The 22546-nt window shown below is 44.1% G+C and overlaps 1 protein-coding gene and 1 long non-coding RNA gene across 2 annotated transcripts in view; one reads left to right on the forward strand and one right to left on the reverse strand.

Annotated features, from left to right (window-relative positions):
- The window catches only part of MYO10 (myosin X), a 243536-nt gene that overhangs the window by 98495 nt on the left and 122495 nt on the right, over window positions 1-22546 (reverse strand). The window contains exons 11-18 of the mRNA XM_060191929.1: window positions 12698-12827; window positions 11068-11186; window positions 9512-9658; window positions 9233-9333; window positions 6320-6386; window positions 4855-4947; window positions 2784-2852; window positions 1840-1922 (exon numbers count right to left, since the gene is read on the reverse strand). Of these exons, the coding sequence (XP_060047912.1) occupies window positions 1840-1922; window positions 2784-2852; window positions 4855-4947; window positions 6320-6386; window positions 9233-9333; window positions 9512-9658; window positions 11068-11186; window positions 12698-12827 (809 nt within the window). The remainder of the gene's footprint in view (window positions 1-1839; window positions 1923-2783; window positions 2853-4854; window positions 4948-6319; window positions 6387-9232; window positions 9334-9511; window positions 9659-11067; window positions 11187-12697; window positions 12828-22546) is intronic.
- LOC132538595 (uncharacterized) lies at window positions 9678-10835 on the forward strand. Its single transcript, XR_009549935.1, has 3 exons — window positions 9678-9699; window positions 10397-10498; window positions 10581-10835. It is a non-coding gene; the product is annotated as an uncharacterized LOC132538595 (long non-coding RNA).

Below are 22546 nucleotides of genomic sequence, written 5' to 3' on the forward strand. Positions count from 1 at the left end.
GAGAGATGTGAAGAGAGACACACAGAGAGAAATACCAGAGCATTGCTCAGCTCTGGCTTATGGTGGTCCGGGGGATTGAACCTGGTATTTTGGAGACTCAGGCATGAGAGTGTTTGCTTATTGCAAACAAAGTAGATCAGACTAGTGGAAAAAATCAGCTTTTATCCATTCATTCATTCATTCTTTCATTCATTCATTTACTTTTAACCAGAGCATGCTCAGCTTTGGCTTCTGGTGATGCGGGAAACTGAACCTGGGACTTTAGGGCCTCAGGCATGAGTCTGTTTGCATATCCATTATACTATCTCTCCTACCCACTGGCTTCTTCCTAAAACAAATTATTAGTGATTTAATTGTGATTTAAAAGATTATTATTTTATTATTATTATTTTTTAATATTTATTTATTCCCTTTTGTTGCCCTTGTTGTTTTATTGTTGTAGTTATTATTGTTGTTGTCATTGTTGGATAGGACAGAGAGAAATGGAGAGAGGAGGGGAAGACAGAGAGCAGGAGAGAAAGATAGACACCTGCAGACCTGCTTCACCGCCTGTGAAGCGACTCCCCTGCAGGTGGGGGTGTGGGGTTCGAACTGGGATCCTTATGCCGGTCCTCGTGCTTTGCGCCACCTGCGCTTAACCCGCTGCGCTATAGCCCGACTCCCGATTTAAAAGATTATAAGATATTAGGTGTACAGTTCCTCGCCTCTCCTACCACCAAAGCTTTGTCATCACCCTCTCTCCCCCCCAAGGTCTTAGAGATGGGTTGGCTACATTTTTTTCCCTCCTTCCAAGTTCCTGTGTTTCAGCCTAGATAGTTCACATGTGAATGAAACCACCAGGTGGCTACCTTCCATAACTAGTTAGTTCACTAGTTAGGGTGAGGCAGGGATGGGGTAGATAGCATAATGGTTATGCAAATAAACTCTTATGCCTGAGGCTCTAAAGTCCCAGGTTCAATCCCCTGTACCACCATAAACCAGAGTTGAGCAGAATGCTGCTAAAATAAATAAATAAATAAATAAATAAATAAAAATTTACTTCTAGTTCCACCTATTTTTATCCTGAAGGACATGATATTTTCTTTCTTTTTTTTTTAATTGTCAGTAGTGCTCCTTTTATTCTATAGGAAAATTATATAGTTATAGAAATAATAGTCAAGCTATATCTGTGACCTTGGGAGAACTACTGCAGTTTCCAACGGAGGGAGTGGGGACACAGAACTGTGGTGGTGGGAATGGTGCGGAATTATACTTCTGTGATTTTATAATTTTGTAAATCAGTATTACATCACTAATTAAAAAAAATTATGTCTAAGGATGGTATTGCTGGATCATAAGGTCTTTTATCTGTTTGAGGACTAGCCATACTGCTTTCCATACTGGTCCAGTCAGTCTGCATTCCCACCACAAGTGTGGCAAAGAGCTGGTCTTTCTCCATATCTCTGGTTTATGGTGGTGCGAGGGAGTGAACCTGGGACCTTGGAACCTCAGGCATGAGAGTCTTTAGTCTTTTTAAATATGTAATCTACCCTTTGTCCCTCTGAGTTTAGATTCTTGAGCTACGGAATCCAGATAAAAACTAGATTTGGCTCATTTATGGGCAAGTCACTTCAACACTTAAATGACAAGTGAGTAACAGTATCTGGTCCTTGGCCGCTCTAACTGTTGCTCATGCACTTGTATTCTTTTCTGTCTCTTAGGCTATTTCACTAGGTAAAAGATTGACAAGGGAAAGTAATGAGTAAAACTTACATTCACATTAGTTTTTTTATATCTGAGGATTCAAAGTATCTACACAGATAACTAACTGCCTACAACTGAGGGTGTAGACTGACATACCGGCTTTCTCTGAGCAAGTTGAGAAGATCATCTCTAAAGGTGTCTCTGTTCTTCTCCAAGATGCCCCGGACATCATACTGAACCTGGTTTTAGAAGATAAAAAAAGAAGAGGTAGAAATGTTTTAAATAAGAATGACAAGTAGTGGACAACCACCAGGGGCCCAGGAGGTGGTGCAGTGGGTAAAGCACTGAGCTCTCAAGCAAGAGCTTCTGAGTTCAGCTCCCAGCATCCCATGTACCAGAGTGATATTCTAGTTCTCTCACTAACAGATACATAATTCTTTTAAAAATATTATATTCATAGGGAGTCGGGCTGTAGCGCAGCGGGTTAAGCGCAGGTGGCGCAAAGCACAAGGACCGGCAGAAGGATCCCGGTTCGAACCCCGGCTCCCCACCTGCAGGGGAGTCGCTTCACAGACTGTGAAGCAGGTCTGCAGGTGTCTGTCTTTCTCTCCCCCTCTCTGTCTTCCCCTCCTCTCTCCCTTTCTCTCTGTCCTATCCAACAGCGACGACAACAACAATAACTACAACAATAAAAAAAAAAAAACAAGGGCAACAAAAGGGAATAATAAAATAAAATATTAAAAAAATTTAAAAAATATTGTATTCATTTATTTTAGTGAGAGAGCTAGAGAACAACAGATAGAGAAAGAGAGACCACAGCACTGCTTAGCTCTGCCTGATGGTGGTCCTGGCGACTGAACCCAGGACTTCAGAGCCTCACGCAGGTCTTTTGCAGTCACTATGCTATCTCCCCAACCCCAAATAAACAGTTCTTAAAACAATGACGAGAAAAACACAGCTAGACCCATGAGGAGAAGTTACTTTAGTATATATCTCACTGGGTCTGAAGTGACTATTTATCTAAATACCAAATGGGCAAAATACTAATAAAAATTTTAATGAAGGAGTACCGGGGCAGAGCGAAAAAAAAAAAAAGTTACCTCTCCAGCGTAGTGTTTCACTCCAAAATTGTTGACTGCAACTCTAGGCTTCACATAAAAGTGGTTATTCTAGTAAAACAAAATACAAGTGCTTCATTTCATTGACTGATTTCCAGTAAGTGCCAGAGGAATCCAAATACCAGACAGTGAAAACAACTCAAAAGCTCAAGGCACATCTGTAAGATACACTGCAATATACTCTTCTCAAAACCGTTACATTCTCCTCTAGATCAATATAGTAGTTAAATCTTCTTTTTAACTTTGTATAGATATAGCAAAACCGAGGACTATGTTGACTATCAGCTTTTTAAAAATTTAGCCCTACAATTCCACTCTTAGGTATGTATCCAAATAAATAAAAAAACAAGAACTCAAAAAAACATACGCGTTCCTGAGTTCAAATGCAGTGTGATTTACAATAACCAAGACGTGGAAATAATCTAAGTGCCCAAGGACAGATAGATACAGGGAGATGAGGTAGACTATATATACCAAGGCACAGTACTCAAGCCTTGAAAAAGATGGGCACCTCCATATGCAATAATATGGATGGAACTGAAGGGGATTGTGCGAAGTGAAATGAATGACCAGGAGGGCAAATAGAAGATGCTTTCACTCAGGATCTGAAAGGACAAAGAAAAGGAAGACAAAACCAAACCAAACCAAACCCTTGGATCCTGACAACAGATATGAGTTTGCCCGGGGTGGGGGGGGTGAGGTGTGGGGAAGGTGGAGAGGGCTTAGTAGACAGTAACTGAGAGTCATATAAACTTTGGGGCTGGGTTTGGTCTGGTAAGATACATTTGAAGTGGCCTGAGAGGTGGCACAATGGCCAGAGCATTGGTCTTAAATTATTAAAAATTCATTTTTTTTTTTTTTTACCCACTGCTCAGCTCTGGCTTATGGTGGTGCAGAGGGAATGAACCCGGGACTTCGGAGCCTCAGGTTTAAGAGTTTCTTTATATTCATTAGAGCATTGGACTTAAAAGCATGAAATCCTGAGTCTGAGGACTAGAGAGATAGCATAGTGGTTCTGCAAAAGACTCTCATGCCTGAGGCTTCAAAGTTTCAGGCTCAATCCCCAGCACCACCAGACTCCAGAGATGCGCAGTGCTCTGTTGTCTATCTCTGTATCGTTCTCTCTCTCATTTAAATAAAGTAAGTAAAAAAAGTCCTGAGTTTTATTCCTGACATTGCTTACACCAGAGGGATGCTCTAGTTCTCCCTTATCCTATGTTAACAAAGATTTTTTTTAAGATTTCTTTTTTTTTTTACTTTTTTTTAAATACTTTTTAAAAAATATATTTATCTTATTTATTTTTTCCCTTTTGTTGCCCTTGTTGTTTTATTGTTGTAGTTATTATTGTTGTTGTTGTTGGATAGGACAGAGAGAAATGGAGAGAGGGAGGGGAAGACAGAGAGGAGGAGAGAAAGATAGACACCTGCAGACCTGTTTCACCGCCTGTGAAGCGACTCCCCTGCAGGTGGGGAGCCGGGGTTCGAACCGGGATCCTTATGCCGGTCTTTGTGCTTTGTGCCACCTGCGCTTAGCCCGCTGTACTACAGCCCGACTCCCGATTTTTTTTTTTTAAGAGACATTTCAGAGCCTGGATGGTGGCAAACACATCACAATACAAGAGGACCTTGGTATGAACTCCACCCCCAACCCCACCCCCACTTGTAGTGGGGAAGCTTCACAAATGGTGCTTTAGATCTCTCTGTTTCTCTCTCCCTTCCTCTCTCCCCCTTCCTCTCTCCCCCTTCCCTTTCAATTTCTTTCTGTTTATACCCAAGATAAATAATAACTTATACATATATATATATATATATATATATATATATATATATATATATATATGACATTTGAAACGTGTGGGCCTGTTCTCCAACAGACAATGTGATAACCAGTGTCAGCTCAACAACAAGTAACTCAGTCCAAGCAACAGAAGAGCTTTAGTTTGGGGAAGAAGAAAACTTAGGCTGCCAACATGACTGAAGGCTCTCCTATGTCATCTTAATCCGCAGATCTGCTATTCTGACAGAATTAAGCATTTGACAAGTTTGGACATACAGCGTGTTGGTTGTGCAACTTCTCCAGTAACGTGCTGTCAGTGGCTTGAGGAAAATGGCTTTCTTCATTGATCAGGGCGAGGAGGCCAAGTTTCTAGAAGGAAAAGAGAGGTTGACCAAATGAAAAGCTGAATGCATGCCTCTCTGAGTGTTTTTTTTTTTTTTGACAGTTAAAAACAATCATTTTAATTTATTTATTATTGGAAAGAGATTGAAGGAAATTGAAAGGGGATGGGGGTCTAGAGAGGGAAAGAGACAGAGCGACACCTGCAGACACCCACTTCACCACTTGTGAAACTTGTCCCCTGCAAGTGGGGGCCAGGGGTTTGAACTTGGGTCCTTGCACACTATAATGCGTGCTCTTAACCAGGTGTACCACCGCTTGGCCCCCAGTGTTTACAATTCTTTCCCTTTCCAGAAGATAATTTTTTAAAATTTCTTTATTGGGGAATTAATGTTTTACATTTGACAGTAAACACAATAGTTTCTACATGCATAACATTTGCCAGTTTCCCATATAACAATACAACCCCCACTAGGTCCTTTATCATCCTTTGTGGACCTGTGTTTCCCCTCCCTCCCCCTACAAACCCCGGAGTTTTTTACTTTGCTGTAATACACCAATTCCAGTTCAGGTTTTCCAGCAGACAATTACAAAGTAAACTCACTGCTTGTACTGAAAAAAAAATTCAGAATGATACTAGAAAAAGTGAAAATGAAGTTTGATGGTCTGGGAGGTAGCACAGTGGATAAAGCACTGGACTCTCAAGCATGAGGTCCTGAGTTCAATCTCTGGCAACATATGTACCAGAATGGTGTCTGTTTCTTTCTCTCTCTCTCTCCTATCTTTCTCATAAATAAATTATAATTAAAAAAATCTTAAAAAAACAACAAAGTTTGAATTGTTAAAATTATTCCATAGACATAAATTTAAAAAAAAAATCAAGACTGAATTCAGAGCTGGGGAGACAGCATAATGGTTCTGCAAAAGCCTTTCAAGCCTGAGGCTCTGAAGTCCCAGGTTCAATCCCCAGCACCTCCATAAGACAGAACTGAGAGCAGTGTTCTGGTCTCTTTCTCATTAAAAAATAAAATAAATAAGTAAATATTTTTAATAAAGTATTTTTTGAAAAGGGCTGAATTCATTGCAATTTTGTGGACAAAACATTGACCCCAGTGAGGTTTGTGACGGTGACTCAAAAGCTAAGTGAAGCTGAGGTGCACATGGTTGTGTCTAAAATACTGAGTTCAGTGAAACAATAGGCTTGGACCTGCCAAGTATTTCAGCTCCAGCTCACACATTTCCATGCATGTTTCCACAAGGTCCATTGTGTTCGCAGCCTTCACCTCTTTGAACTGCGTGTCCACACAAGTGAGCTGGTTCCCATAAGCATGAATCAGCCCAGCTGGCCACCCCTGGGACTCTGAACTCCTCTCCCACAGTGTATAATATATATATATATTACCTTCTCGATCAAGTCCAGGCATTCTCCATTGTCTACCCAGTCAATATCTTCCCACACGAGGCCTTCTCTGCAGAAACATTATAAAAAAAAAGTCAAGTTACAGAAACACCCAGCTTGAAAATGAACTCAGTGACTGACTCCAGAAATTTAGCATTCATATTTTTAAAAGAATTTATTTATTTAAAAATCTTTATAGATGTATTTTAATTCCCTCTTGTTGCCCTTGTTTTATTGTTGTAGTTATGATTGTTGTTGTTATTGATGTCATCATTGTTGGATAGGACAGAGAGAAATGGAGAGAGGAGGGGAAGACAGAGAGGGGAAGAGAAAGACAGACATCTGCAGACCTGCTTCACAGTCTGTGAATTGACTCCCATGCAGGTGGGGAGCTGGGGGCTTGAACCGTGATCCTTACGCCGGTCCTTGTGCTTTGTGCCACCTGTGCTTAACCTGCTGCGCTACCACCCGACTCCCAAGAATTTATTTATTTATTCATGAGAAAGAGACAGAGAGAGAGAAAGAACCAGACATCACTCTGGTAACTTGTGCTGCCGGGGAATGAACTCAGGACCTCATGCTTGAGAGTCCAGTACTTTATCCACTGTGCCACCTCCCAGACCACGCATTCATATATTTAAAAAATATATTTATTTATTTAAAATTTTTTTATTATATTTATTTATTGGACAGAGACAGCCAGAAATCAAGAAGGAGGGGAGATAGAGAGGGAGAGAGACAGAGAGACACCTGCAGCTCTGCTTCACCACTTGAAAAGCCTTCCCCCTGCAGGTGGGGACCAAGGGCTTGAACTGGGGGGCCCTTGCGCATTGTAACATGTGTGCTCAACTAGGTGCACCACCACCTGGCCCCTTAGATATTTATTTATTTGTTGGATACACCTGCAGCTATACTGCTCGTGAAGCTTTCCCCGTGTGGGAAAGGGGGTCACAGGTCTGCATTCTAACCTGTCCGCTTAAATAGGTACACCACAGATGAGTCCCCCAAGTTGTTGTTCTTATCTATCTATCTATCTATCTATCTATCTATCTATCTATCTATTGGCTGCTCTTCTTATTATTTTAAAGCTTTTATTTATTATTGGATAGAGACAGAGAGAAACTGAGAGGGGAGCGGGAGGGAGAGACAGAGAGACACACCTACAGCCCTACTTCACCTCTCGTGAAGATTCCCCCCTGCAGGTGGAGACCAAGGGCTTGAACCTGGGTCCTTGCGCACTATAATGTGTGCATTTAACCAGGTGTGCCACTGCCTGGACCCATGTTATTCTTTCTTTTTAAAATATTTTATTTATTTATTTATTTATTTATTTATTCATTCATGAGAAAGATAGGAGGAGAGAAAGAATGGGACATCACTCTGGTATATGTGCTGCCAGGGATTGACATCAAGACCTCTTGTTTGAGAGTCCAATTTTTTATCTACTGCACCACCTCCTGGACTAGTAAACCTTAAAAAAAAAACTTATCTTTATTAATTGGATGAAGACAGATATTGAAAAGGAAGTGGGTGATAGGGAGAGAGAAAGAGAGACATCTGCACTGTCCCACTCATGAAGCTTTTCTACTGCAGGTGGGGATCAGGGGCTCGAACCTGGGTCCTTGCACTTCATTTTATTTTATTTATTAATTTATTTTAATTTTTAAATTATCTTTATTTATTTACTGGATAAAAGGAAGGAGAGAGACAGAGAGACACCTGCAGCACTGCTTCACCACTGGTGAAACTTTCCACCTGCTGGTGGGGACCGGGGGCTCAAACCTGGGTCCTTGAGCACTGTAATATGTGCGCTCAACCAGGTGCGCCACTACCCGGCCCCTTATTTATTTATTTATTTATTTTTAATATTTATTTTATTTATTTATTCCCTTTTGTTGCCCTTGTTGTTTTATTGTTGTAGTTATTATTGTTGTTGTCATTGTTGGATAGGACAGAGAGAAATGGAGAGAGGAGGGGAAGACAGAGAGCAGGAGAGAAAGATAGACACCTGCAGACCTGCTTCACTGAATGTGAAGCGACTCCCCTGCAGGTGGGGAGCGGGGGTTCGAACCGGGATCCTTATGCCGGTCCTTGTGCTTTGCGCCACCTGCGCTTAACCCGCTGCGCTACAGCCCGACTCCCTATTTATTTATTTATTTTTAACAGAGCACTGGTTAGCTCTGGTTTGTGGTGGTGCGGGGGACTGAACCTGAGACTTGGGATACAGACTCTCAGGGATGAGAGTCTGTCTGCATAACTGTCGTTAAAGTTCAGGGCTCGCTCCAGCAGGCCGGGCTAGCTTCGCAGCGGTAGGCAAAGACTCGGCCACACACGGCTGGGCCGGGAAGCTGTATTTCTTTATTCACGAACAACGATTCATAAACTAAACCAAACTAATCACCACACAGATCTGTCCTGCATCCTTCTCTTGCGGCTGCCGCAACAAATCTGCCAGTCAGTCGGGGTTCTGTGGCGGGGACAAGTGGCCCCTGTGAAACTAGCAGGGCTAAGCCACAATCTCCTAGAGGTGGGGGGAAGGGGACCAAACCAATATGAAGAATACCAACATATCCCCCCTTTTCTTTTTAACTAAATGACCACAGTATCAGGGGTGTGGGGTGAACAGAAACCTATATCGTACAGGCATTTTCAAAATAGAAACTGGCACAAACATGGAGGAACATGTAAGCGGCCAACAAGAACCAGTGTGCTGCCAAGGGAAAGCCTGGGGGGGGGACCTTTTTTGCCTCTGGGGGACATTACTTGCCTCGACGGGCATTTTTTTTTATTTCTCTGTGGATGTTACCTAGGTGGGGGGAAGGGGACCAAACCAATATAAAGAATACCAACACATAACCATTATGCTATCTCCCCTGCCCCTGATGTTTCTTGAATCGCAAGTCTCTGAATACATACCTACTGTATTCCAGTTGCTCCAGAGAGAAAATGTGCTTGTTGAAATACTCCTGGAGCTTCTCGTTTGCATAATTGATGTTGAACTGCTCAAAGTGATTCACCTAGAGGAGAGGAGAAACCTTTCAGCAAGCTCCCTCAGTGCCTCTGCCAGGACAGCCAAGGGTGAGCTACACCTGCTGAGGAAACCCCCTTCCCCACGTTTGCTGCCAGCTGCAGCTTTCCGATGGCTTCATGAGTGGCTGAGGAAGGACGCCAGCGTCCCACTCAGGGAAAGCCTACCTCAAAGTTTTCAAATCCAAAGATGTCAAGGATGCCGATGGATTTGAAGTCATCTTTGCCCTTGATCCTGCTGTTGATCTTCTTGATGACCCACGCAAAACAGCGGGCATAAAGCGCCATGGCCAGGGAGTCCCTGCTGTCCGCCGCCTGCAGGGAGGACACGTCACACAGGGTCACCTATCCAGCCAGTGAGGACATGCATGTTTTTTGTAAACGTTTGCTTGATCTTTATTTATTTAAATTTTTGAAAATCATCTTTTTTTAAGTTCTTTTTTTATTGTCTTTGCTTATTTATTGGATAGAGACAGTCAGAAATTGAGAGGAAGGGGGAGACAGAGAGGGAAGGAGACAGAAAGACACCTGCAACCCTGCTTCACCACTCTCAAAACTTTCCCCCTGCAGGTGGAGACCGGGGGCTCGAACCCGGGACCTTGAGCACTGGAATATGTGCATTCAACTAGGTGCACCACCACCCAGTCCCAACTTTCTATTTATTCATTTTTTTGTTTTTGTTTTTTTAATATTTATTTATTTCCTTTTGTTGCCCTTGTTGTTTTATTGTTGTAGTTATTGATGTCATCATTGTTGGATAGGATAGAGAGAAATGGAGAGAGGAGGGGAAGACAGAGAGGGGAAGAGAGAGACAGACACCTGCAGCCCTGCTTCACCACCTGTGAAGCAACTCCCCTGCAGGTGGGGAGCTGGGGGCTTGAACTGGGATCCTTAAGCCGGTTCTTGCGCTTTGCGCCACGTGCACTTAACCTGCTGTGCTACCCAACTTTTTATTTATTATTGGATAGAGACAGAGAGAAGTTGAGAGAGGAAGGAGCGATAGAGAGACACCTGCAACACTGCTTCCCCACTCATGAAGCCCCCCCCCCACAGGTGGGGACTGGGGGCTTGAACCAGGGGCCTTGTGCATGGTGACACATGCACTTAACCAGGTGCGCCACCACGTGTCCCCTGCTCACTTATTCTTTATGCTGGGTAAGTGGCATTGTACATCAACTGTATCACAAGTGAGATGTATTCCCAGGTCAATTTTTCTTTTTCATTCATTAACTTGCAGAGAGAAGAGAGACACCACAGCACCGGTCTGGTCTGCCATCCATGGAACTGCACTGCCCATGTGGAGCTGGGATTCTAATTTAGAGGCTTACACAGGGCAAGGTGTGTACTGCTCGCCTCAGTCAGCTCCATGCCCCCAAAGAGTATCTTTTTAAAACTTATTTACTTACTTATTCCCTTTTTGTTGCCCTTGTTGCTTTATTGTTGTAGTTATTATTGTTGTTGTTATTGATGTCATTGTTGTTGGATAGGACAGAGAGAAATGGAGAGAGGAGGGGAAGACAGAGAGGGGGAGAGAAAGATAGACACCTGCAGACCTGCTTCACCGCCTGTGAAGCGACTCCCCTGCAGGTGGGGAGCTGGGGGCTCGAACTGGGATCCTTCTGCCGGTCCTTACACTTTGTGCCACATGTGCTTATCCCACTGCGCTACCGCCTGACTCCCTCCAAAGTGTCTTAAACTAAGCTGTGCTGGCCACACGCGTCTACCTGCTGAACGTTGAGAGGCGTGAGGATTTCTTCACCCCTGAGGAACATGGATCTCTGGGTCAGGGCATCCGTGAGCTGTGCTGGCTCCAGTCCAAGTAACTCTGCGGACCTGACCAAGGCTGGAAAGGAAGCACAAGGCCAAAGTGAATGCACAGCCCCCCCCCAGAATCAACAGGAAATGGGACCCCAGATACACTGCAAGTTAAAGATACAGAGAGACACTTGAGAGCAGTGAACATTCCTGCTTCCCCCAGCTGGAAGTTCTAGAGCAAGTGTTAATTCTGTGTTTCTGTTTCTTTGGAGAAGGACCAGGGTAGGTAGACACACCACAGCACTGAAGCTTCTCCTAGTGCTGTGTGGCTCCCAGGCGGTGTGCTGGGGGCTCCAACCTGGGCTGCCTACGTGGCCAAAGCAGGTGTCTTCCCTGGTGAGCTATCTCACCAGCCCCATCTCATGGATTTTGTTTCAGAAAAGTCTTTTTGAGCAAAACATCATTTTAACACAGAACAGGGTTTGCATTAGTACTCTGAAATAGACTGGAAAGGCTTCAGGGCAGGAGAGATAGCATACATGGTTCTATAAAAGACTTCTGTGCTGGAGGTTCCAAAGTCCCAGGTTCAATCCTCAGTCCCATTATAAGCCAGAGCTGAGCAGTGCTCTGGTATTTATTTCTCTTTCTCTTTCATTAAAATTAAAATAGGGAGTCGGGCGGTAGTGCAGGGGGTTAAACGATGTGGCACAAAGCGCAAGGATCCCGGTTCGAGCCCCCGGCTCCCCACCTGCAGGGGAGTCGCTTCACAAGCGGTGAAGCCGATTTGCAGGTGTTTGTCTTTCTCTCCTCATCTCTGTCTTCCCCTCATCTCTCCATTTCTCTCTGTCCTATCCAACAACGACAACAATAAGAACAATTACAACAACAAAACAACAAGGGCAACAAAAGGGAATAAATAAATATTAAAAAAATTAAAATAAAAATATTAAAAGAGAGATAAAGAGAGATGAGAACACTGGTCAGCTCTAGCTTCTGGTATTGCTGGGGATCAAACCTGAGAGCTCAGAGCCTCAGACATTAAAGTCTTTTGCGAAATCAGTATACCGTCTCCCCAGCCACGCCCCCTCCAATAAAACAAAAATATTTAAAAAAATGTTTAAAATGCCTGTTTTCAACTCTAATATGACTAGCAACAACGAAGATGACCCCCATGAACTAAAGGCTTTTTTTTTTTTTTGGGGGGGGGTCTTTGATTTTAAGATGATGAAGAGGTGCCAAGACCAAGGGTGAAGGACTGGTCTGTACCCCTGGTCCTTCTGAACTGATTTCTCAGCCTTTGTGCCCACATGCCTTATTCCTATCAACTGTAAAGCTTAAAGAGTGATTCAAGAACTATGACAAAGTCAGCTCGCTGCTACCCTTTGCCCTCTGCAGCCCACATTCCTGCTTCATCCATTCTGCCACTGACACCCTCTCAGAGGCCTTGACCTGGAGCTGGCTGCTCCCTTACTCCAGACACTGGGTAAACCCCACCACACCTACTATTCCAGGGACAGACAGGAAGTATTTTGGGGCTCTTTTGCCTGTGAGGAATAAGCCCAGGAAGGAAGAGAGGGAGGCACAGAGATAAACACTTACCCGTTTTGAAGGAGACCTGGGCGCCCCCAGCGGTGATAAACTCGATGTTCCCAAGATGCAGTATTCCAGCCAGCAACCTCAACACCTCCCTCACTTCCTCCTTGCTGAACTGCATCACCTCCATGGCTGCCTGCAAAGGAAGAAACAAGCTGACAGGAACTCTTCTGACGTCCATTTGGGACTAAAGACTAAAGATGAAAAGTGCTCACTCGTCTCCATGAAAACATCAGCGGTTGCTTCAGAGGCAAGAAAACAAGAACCAGATGCATGACCACTGGAACACAGCAGAGAATGGGACATGGGAAAGAACCGGCCAATCGGAGTGAGACTCAAACAAAACATGAAAAGAACAGCCTGCCTGGCAGGGGAAACAGCATAATGGTTATGCAAACTAGCTCTCATTCTGAGGCTTTGAGGTCAAAGGATCAATTCTCAGCAGCACCACAAGCCAGAGCTGAACAATGCTTTCTCTGGATTCTCTTTCTGTATCTTTCCTCTGTATCGCTCTCACTAAAGTAACAAAAAAAATCCCAAAAAACAAAGACTCACTTCATTTAGAGTAATGACAGCAGAAAAGAAATGCTTTTGGGGACCCGGTGGTGGTGCACTTGCTTGAGTGTGTATGTTAATATGTACAAGGGCCTAGGTTCAAGGCCCCAGTCCCCAGATCCCACTTGCAGGGGGGGGGGGGGAGCATCACACACACAGTAAAGCAATGCTGCGTTTGTCTCTCTGTCTCTCTCTTTCTCCCGCTTCCATCTCAATTTCTTCCTTCCTTCCTTTCTTCCTTCCACCAGAGCACTGCTCAGCTCTGGCTCATGGTGGTGGTGCTGGTAGTGGTGGGGGGATTGAACCTGGGACTTTGGAGGCTCAGGCGTGAGTTTCTTTGCATAACCATTATGCTATCTAGCCCTGCCTTCTCTCTGATTCTTTTTTTTCCCCCTTTGTTGCCCTTGTGGTTATTATTGTTGTTGTTATTGATGTCGTTGTTGTTGGATAGGACAGAGAGAAATGGAGAGAGGGGGGCAAGACAGAGAGGGGGAGAGAAAGATAAGACGACTGCAGACCTGCTTCACCGCCTGTGAAGTGACTCCCCTGCAGGTGGGGAGCCGGGGGCTCAAACTGGGATCCTTATGCCGGTCCTTGTACTTTGTGCCACGTGCACTTAACCTGCTGCGCCACCGCCCAACCCCCGCCCCCTGTTTCTATCCAATAAGTAATTTTTTTTTTCAAAAGAAAGAAAGATGCTTTTATTGCTGCCCAAGGAGGTGGCACTGTGAATAGTATGAGGCCCCAAGTTTGATCCCTGGGATTGCATATACCACTGTGATGCTCTGGTTTTTTCTCTCTCTCTCTCCTCCCTTCCCCTATCTCATATGTACCAGAGTGATATCTGGTTCTTTCTCTCCTCGTACCTTTCCCATGAATGAATAAATAAATTCTTAAAAAAAAAAAAGAAGAAATGCTTTGATCTGTACAGATATCAAGGCAGAACAGAATGTTGCTTGTTTTCTTACACATAAACCTTGGTGTGTGTGTGGGGGTGGATAAGATTTCACTGAGTCTTGGCAGGGGTCACATCTTCACTCACAAGTGGAGTTTAAGGTCTGATGTTGGCTTCTGAGTAGTCAATGGACATTAACTGGCAAAAATGCTTTGGAAAAAAATGAACAGAAAATAGGCATTTCTAGCGAGTTTGTTCCCAACATGCCTGTAAAATGATTGAAGCCGGGAGTTGGGCGGTAGCACAGCGGGTTAAGTGCACATGGTGTGAAGTGCAAGGACTGACGTAAGGATCCTGGTTCCAGCCCCCAGCTCCCCACCTGCAGGGGAGTCGCTTCACAGGTGGTGAAGCAGGTCTGCAGGTATCTATCTTTCTCTCCCCTTCTCTGTCTTCCCCTCTTCTCTCCATTTCTCTCTGTCCTATCTAACAACAATAAAAAAATAACAAGGGCAACAAAATAGAAAAATAAATAAATACATAAAAAAATGACTGAAGCCTAGAGTCTTCTGAGTTATGTCTAAGGTTTCTCTTTTTCTTTTCTTTTTTTTTTAAATTTAAAAAAAAAAATTTTTATTTTATTTATTTATTCCCTTTTGTTGCCATTGTTGTTGTTGTTTTTTTATTGTTGTAGTTATTATTGTTGTTGTCATCGCTGTTGGATAGGACAGAGAGAAATGGAGAGAGGAGGGGAAGATGGAGAAGGGGAGAGAAAGACAGACACCTGCAGACCTGCTTCACCGCCTGTGAAGCGACTCCCCTGCAGGTAGGGAGCCAGGGTTCGAACCGGGATCCTTATGCCGGTCCTTGTGCTTTGCGCCACCTGCGCTTAACCCGCTGCGCTACAGCCCGACTCCCGGTTTCTCTTTTTCTATAGGGAAGTAAGATCAAATCTTTCAGGGGAAAAAAAAAGTATACATTCCCATAAGCTAGGATGCAGTTGTTAGCAACAGCAATGCAAAAGATCTTCAAGGAGAACTTGGGCCCACAATCACAGCCGACTTAGGAGATGGGAGAGAAGGAGGCCACACAGCGCTTTGAAGCAACAGAAACTGCCAAAGGAAACAACTACAGATTCTGTTCGAGATGGGAACTGTTTCATTTCCTTCCAGGGGAAAAACAATCCAGTTGAAACAAAGGGCAGAAACAATAGACAGGGAAGCAGAAGTCAGAGCCAGAATTTTCAGGGAGGGAGTGGCAGCTGCATTAAGAGATGCAGGACGACCAACCAAGGATCACTTAAGAAGCACTTGGCAGTGGCCTGTGAAGTGGTGCAGAGGTTAGAAGGTTGACATTAAAAGCGCCAGGTCACATGTTCGATCCCTGGCATAGCATAGGGCACAGCAGTGCTCCGTTTTTTTTTTTTTTTTTTCTCTCTCTCTCCTTTTCACTCTTCCTCTCTCGTGGTTAATACACCTTCAAAAATATATTTTCTTTATTTATTGGATAGAGACAGAGAAATTGAGAGAGAGAGAGAGAGAGACACTTGGGGGCCAGGCAGAGGAGCAACTGGTTAAGCACTCACATTACAGTGCACAAGGATCCTGATTCAAGCCCCTGGTCCCCACCTGCAGGAGGAAAGCTTTACGAGTGGTGGAGCAGGGCTGCAGGTGTCTCTCTGTCTCCTTCCTTCTATCCTCTCTTTCCTTTAAGCTTTTTTTTTTTTTTAAACTATATTTATTGGATAGCGACATCCAGAAATTGAGAGGAAGGGAAGGGGGAGGTAGAGAGGGAGAAAGACTGAGACACCTGCAGCCTTGCTTCAACACTTGTGAAGCTTTCCTCCTGTAGGTGGGGACCGGGGACTTGAACCTGTGGCCTTGTATATTGTAACATGTGTCCTCACTAGGTGCGCCACCACCTGGCCCCTATGTCCTCCTCCATATCAAATAAAGATAATAAAGAGAGAGAGCTAAACAGAGAACATAGTTGGTGAAGTTGCTCCATAGTTGGTGAAGCCTCCTGTGGTTGGTACATCCATATGGAGCCTGGGATTCTGTCTCTATCCAATAATAATAATAATAATAACAACAACAACAACAATAATAATGTTGGGCCATAGCACAGTGGGTTAAGTGCACGTGGTGCAAAGCGCAAAGACCGGCGTAAGGATCCCTGTTTGAGCTGTGCTTTCTTTGAGGTGTCTATCTTTCTCTCCCCCTCTGTCTTCCTCTCCTCTCTCCATTTCTGTCCTAACAATGACGACAACAATAAAACAACAAGGGCAACAAAATGGAATAAATAACAACAACAACAACAACAACCATAGAGACAACTACAGATCTGTTCCAGTGCTTGTGAAGTTTCAGGTAGGGACCAAAAACTTGAAATTGGTCCTTGTGCAGGGTAACATGTGTAGCTCTGCCCAGTCCCGAAAAGTCTCACATTGCCTTTAGCAAATAAACAAAGATGAAATTCCTGAATGACAGACCTTAAGTTGGTGAGATGAAAGAGATGTAAATTTGTCTTAGGACTATAAATTATTACTTTAACCTTATTTATTTGTTTATTTATTGCTGGGTTATTAATGGGGCTTGGTGCCTTTGTGATGATTCTTCTTGTTGTTCTTTTTCTACTGCTAACACACACACACACACACACACACACACACACACACACACACACACACACACACGTTTCAGGAGATAACTCAACACCAGAACATAGGACTCACATGCCTACCTGAGGCCCCAGGTTCAATCCCCAGCACTACCTTATAAACTCAAGTTGAAAGGTGCTGTAATCATTCTCTCTCTCTCTCTCTCTCTCTCTCATAAAAAGAAAACAATAGGGGGCCCGGCAGTAGCATAGCGGGTTAAGCACATGGCGTGAAGTGCAAGGACGGGCGTAAGGATCCCGGTTCAAGCCCCTGGCTCCCCACTGGCAGGGGAGTCGCTTCACAGGTAGTGAAGCAGGTCTACAGGTATCTATCTTTCTCTCCCCCTCCTCTCTCCATTTCTCTCTGTCCTATCCAACAACGACATCAATAACAACAACAATAATAAAAACAAGGGCAACAAATGGAAAATAAAAATAAATATATATAAATTAAAAAAAAGAAAACAATATATTTTTTTAAAAAAAATAAACATAACTTCAAATATAAAAAAAAAAGAATACAGAATGATTTATCTTTAAACAACCACTTATTCATTAATAAGACAGACAGAACCACAGCATCACTCTGGCGCATGCACTGCTGGGAATCAAACTCAATATTCTATGTTCAAAAGAGTCCACAGCTTTATCCACTGTGCCACTTCCTGGGCTGCTAGACTCATTTCTTATCTTCAAGATTTATAGCAGTGCCAAGGAATAAATCAGACTATCAGCCACTGAGCAAAAGTTGGTGTTTTTCTTTGCTATGATTAATATTTTCCTTATTTATTTAGGACATAGCACTAATTCACAAAGAAAAAAAACTGTGGAGGGTAGATGTAGTCATTTTCTACAATGGATTCGATATGACATAATGGTTATGCAAACAGACTCTCATGCCTGAGGCTCCAAAGTCCCAGGTTCAATCCCCCGCACCACCATAAGCCAGAGCTGAACAGTGCTCTGGTTAAAAACAAACAAACAAATAAATAAAAAAAAATAAGGAAAAAAAAAACTTTGCACATTCATCTTCAAATGACCACAGAAAGGAAATATCATTTAAAAAGAAAAAACAAAGTTCACAGTGACAGAAGATTTGAAAAACAAAATATCCTGTGACCCAGCAACTCTGTCCTGGGGACATATCCTAAGGAAACAAGTACATTCATGCCAAGAGTTCCATATACACAGATGTTCATAGCAGCACACTTTGTAATAGCCAAAACCTGGAAGCAACCTCGATACCCAAGGAAAGATGAGTGGCTAAGAAATGTGTGATATTTATATACAACACAGATGTTAAAAATGATTAAATCACTAATAAAAAGTAATGATGAAGCCATCTCCTTCACCAATCATCTTGGATGGAGCTTGAAGAAATCACGTTAAGAGAGATCAGCCAGAAAGAGAAGGATGAATATGGGATTCTCTCACTCATGGAGAGAAGTTGAGAAATAAGAACAGAAAAAGAAAATACAAAGTGAAACTTGGGCTGGGGGTATGGATTGACCTGCCAACGCCCAATTTCAGCAGAGAAGCAATGACAGAAGCCAGAACTCCTACCGTTTGCACCCCCAAAACAACTTGGACCCATGCTCCCAGTGGGGGTGAAGTGATAGAAGGAAGAGGATAAGGGGGCTCTGAACTCCAGCTCTATCATGTTGAGAGAGAGGGCATGAAAAAGAAATATTTCATGTAGTACTAGGGTCATGTGTGGCTTGGAGTGGGAGAGAGGACTGGACCTGGAAGGAAAAGGGGGCAATTATGTACAGATGTAGACGGGTATTTGTAGAGATGATGGCTAACCCATGTCTGCAGCCTTGGGAGAACCATGGTGGTTTTGCAATGGAGGGAGGGACTTGGGGTTCAGAACTCTGGTGGTGGGAACGATGTGGAATTATAGCCCTGCTGACACATAATTTCGTAAATCAATAGCAAATCGATAATAAAAAGAAATAAAACTTGGACTAGGTGTGGTGTATCGTACCAAAACATTCTGGAGTAGGAGTGAAGTGTGTGTGTGTGTGTGTGTGTGTGTGTGTGTGTGTGTGTGTGTGTGTGTTCCTTGGGTTCCTTTGGTGCATGGCGGTAGAGGAAGACCTAATTCTGGAGTGAGTGTTTGGCAGACACCTATCACTGGGAGGTGAGAATTGTACCCACGTGCTGAAAGTATTACTGCAAGCCATCCCCCCCCCCCACAACCCTGTATGAAATGATTTAAAAAAAAAATTCTTGGTGAAAAACTTGAAATGTCTAGGAAAATCTTAGAAGGAGGTGGGAAGCCACTGAATTAATAAGATATCCTGCCTCTTTCAACTTGCTTGCTGAGTCCCAGTGAATGATTAAGTGAGTGAATGATTAAATGAGTGAGTGAGTGAGTGAGTGAGTGAGTGAGTGAATGAATGAATGAATGAATGAATGAATGAATGAGTCAGCAGGTGTGTGGGCTGAGCAGTCACCACATTCATCACACCAGGGGCTTATTTCTTAGTTGCAGCCAATTCTCACCAGCCTGGGTGAGCTTTCAGTGCCATTCCCCAGAGCCTGGTATACTGATTGTCTTTTAGCATCAATTTACAACTGTTTTAGTAGCCATCTCCAACCCTCTGCCTAGGGGGAGCCACTTAAAGGCTTAGTATAATTACCCTGTTTTCTCTCCACTAGGGTGTAAGAAACCGGGAACCCTGGGAAATTCTCAGGATGGCTCGGCAGTGCCAAACAGCAATTCGGTTCCAAAAATTGGCACAGAGTTACAGAAAATGCTGTCAACAGTCTTTAAGAAGCACATAAAAGTTAGGCCACTGTGGCAGTGTGTCTGGGGGTGGGGAGGGATGATTAATAGAGGCTACCCTCCCAACCACCAAGGGCCAGAAAGGAACCAGGTTCATTGGGCTCAAAAGACACAGAGAGGGGACATGTGGTGGTGCACCTGGCTGAGTGCATATGCTATCAGGCACAAGGACCCAGGCTGAAGCCCCTGTCCCCCATCTACAGGGGGAAGCTTCACAAGCAGTGAAGCAGTGCTGCAGGTGTCTCTCTCTCCCTCTCTTTTTTTCCCCTAAAATTTTTTTTAGCGTTGGATAGACAGAGAAATGGAGGGGGGGGGAGAGAGAGAGACAGAGAGACACCTGCCGCCCTGCTTCACCACTTGTGAAGCTTTCCCCCTGCAGGTGGGGACCAGGGGCTTGAACACCAGTCCTTGTGCACTGTAATGTGAGCACTTGACCAGGTGCACCACTGCCTAGCCCGTCTCTCTCCCTCTCTATCTCCCATTCCTCTTTTGGTTTCTGTCTCTATTCCAATAAATAAGTACATAAAATAGTTTTAAGGTGGATCTGAGTTGCTTTACATCTGCATAACTCTCTGCACATAAGGAGATTCTCGAAGCAAGAGGGTCACCAGGTGAATGATGAACAAATGAGATGTTGGGAATGAAGGGAGACAGAAAGATAGCACAGAAGGTAGGCACCTGTCATGCTTTGAATGCAGCCCAGGCTTGAACCCCAGTTCAAGTACAACCAGAGGGGAGGGGGTTACGGTAGTGGGGAGAGTTCTGGGGCTTGCAGTCTCTCTCTGTCTCTCGAACTGAGTGAAAAACCAGGTCAGGAGGGATGGAATCGCACACACATCAAGGACTGACTCTGACTACCAAAAAAACACGGGTAGAAGGTGAAGTGAGTAGCTTGATGGTGCATGATGAGATGTTATAGAAATGCGTTTTTCTTTTTTGCCACCAAGGTTATCTCCAGAACTATGAATCCACCACTCCTGCTGGCCTTTTATTTTTCTTTCTTTCTTTCTTTCTTTCTTTCTTTCTTTCTTTCTTTCTTTCTTTTTTTTTAATGCCTCCAGGTTTATTGCTGGGACTTGGCGCTTGCACTATGAATCCACTGCTCCTGGAGCCTATTTTTTTCCCTTTTCATTGTTGTCATTATTATTGTTATTGCTGTCATTGTTGTTGGGTAGGACAGAGAAATCAATAAAGGACAGGAAGACAGAGAGGGGGAGAGAAAGACGCCTGAAGACCTGCTTCATCGGTTGTGAAGCGACCCCCCGAAGGCAGGGAGCCGGGGGCTCGAGCTTGAATCCCTACGCCTGTCCTTGCACTTCATGCTTAAACCACTGCACTACTGCCCGGCCCCTTTTTGTTTCTATTTTATTTGGTTGGCAGAGAGACATCAAGAGGGGAGAGGGAGATAGTGAGGAAGACAGACACTTGCAGACCTGCTGTGCCACTCGTGAAACGTCAACCCCTCACCCTCGCAGGTTGGGAGCGGGGGCTTGAAACTGGGTCATCGCGCAGGATAACGTGTGTGTTTAACCAGGTGCGCCCACAGCCAGGCTGCACAAGTTCTTATTAAATACAAATATTACATGACATTATCGTAATGCAAATATGTGCATATTATGTATAGATGGTATTTTACATGATCTGGTAGTATATATGTAATTGATTGCAAAGGAATTAAAACATATAACTCAACATTATATCATATATACAGAAATACATACTTCTTTTTCTTCCTCTCTCTCTCCTTCTTTCCTTCCTATTTTGATTAGAGACAGAGAGGCAGAGGGAGGGAGAGAGAGAGAGAAACAGCACAGCACTGAAGCTTCCTTCAATGCAGTGAGGGCCAGGCTCGAACTTGCCTTGTGCATGTGGTAAAGCAGTGCACTGAGTGAGCCACTTTACCAGTCCCCCGTTGCTTTTTAAAGATCTGTATGGGATCTCGCGCCCACACACGCTGCGTGTTCCCTGCTGAGCCAGCTCCCTGGCCATTGTTCATGTCAATTTATAATATGAAACTTGGCACTACTCCCAAGTTTTCCAACTCTGAAAATGACTCAGGTTTCCAATCACAAAATCGAGGTGGAAAGACAGCTCTTGCAGCCTGGGAGGTGGTGCGGTGGATAAGGCGTTGGACTCGCAAGTGGAAGATCCTGAGTTCAATCCTCAGCACTGCAGGTGCCAGAGTGATGCTCTGGTCTCTTCCCTGCTCCTCATTATTAAATAAATCAAACTGTGAAAATAAACTCAGCCTTAGCGGCTAGAGTTTGAATTCCTTTTCTTTTTTAATAGCTAGAGGCAGGGAGGGGGAAAGAGATGAACAGACTGGAGCACCAAATCTTCCCCCAAAGCGGTGGGGGGCTTGCCTTGAGCTTGGATTGTGCATGTGGCAAAACTGTGCATTATCCAGGGGAGCTGTTCCATCAGCCCCTGGACTCCTTTTAAAATGATCTGTGTCATTCTTGACTGCAGAATGCTGAACAAAGCAGAGAGGGGGGAGTCGGGCTGTAGCGCAGCGGGTTAAGCGCAGGTGGCACAAAGCAAGGACAGGCATAAGGATCCCGGTTCGAGGCCCCGGCTCCCCACCTGCAGGGGAGTCGCTTCACAGGTGGTGAAGCAGGTCTGCAGGTGTCGATCTTTCTCTCCCTCTGTCTTCCCCTTCCCTCTCCGTTTCTCTCTATCCTATGCAACAATAATGACATCAATAATAACTACAACAATAAAACAATAAGGACTAAAAAAGGGAATAAATAAATATTTAAAAATAGAGAGAGGGAAGCTGGTTGCCGCTGATGATGGTATTTCTCATGATGCTCCTATAGTGTGGCCATCATGTTGTCATGAAAGGTGACATTTTCATTGTAAGACCTAAAAGCAAAGTCACAGAGGGGGCCGGGCGGTAGTGCAGCGGGTTAAGCGCACATGGCGCAAAGCGCAAGGATGGGTGTTAAAGATCTGGTTG

Source organism: Erinaceus europaeus, chromosome 5 (assembly GCF_950295315.1).
Source record: "Erinaceus europaeus chromosome 5, mEriEur2.1, whole genome shotgun sequence".
Taxonomy (NCBI): Eukaryota; Metazoa; Chordata; class Mammalia; order Eulipotyphla; family Erinaceidae; genus Erinaceus; species Erinaceus europaeus.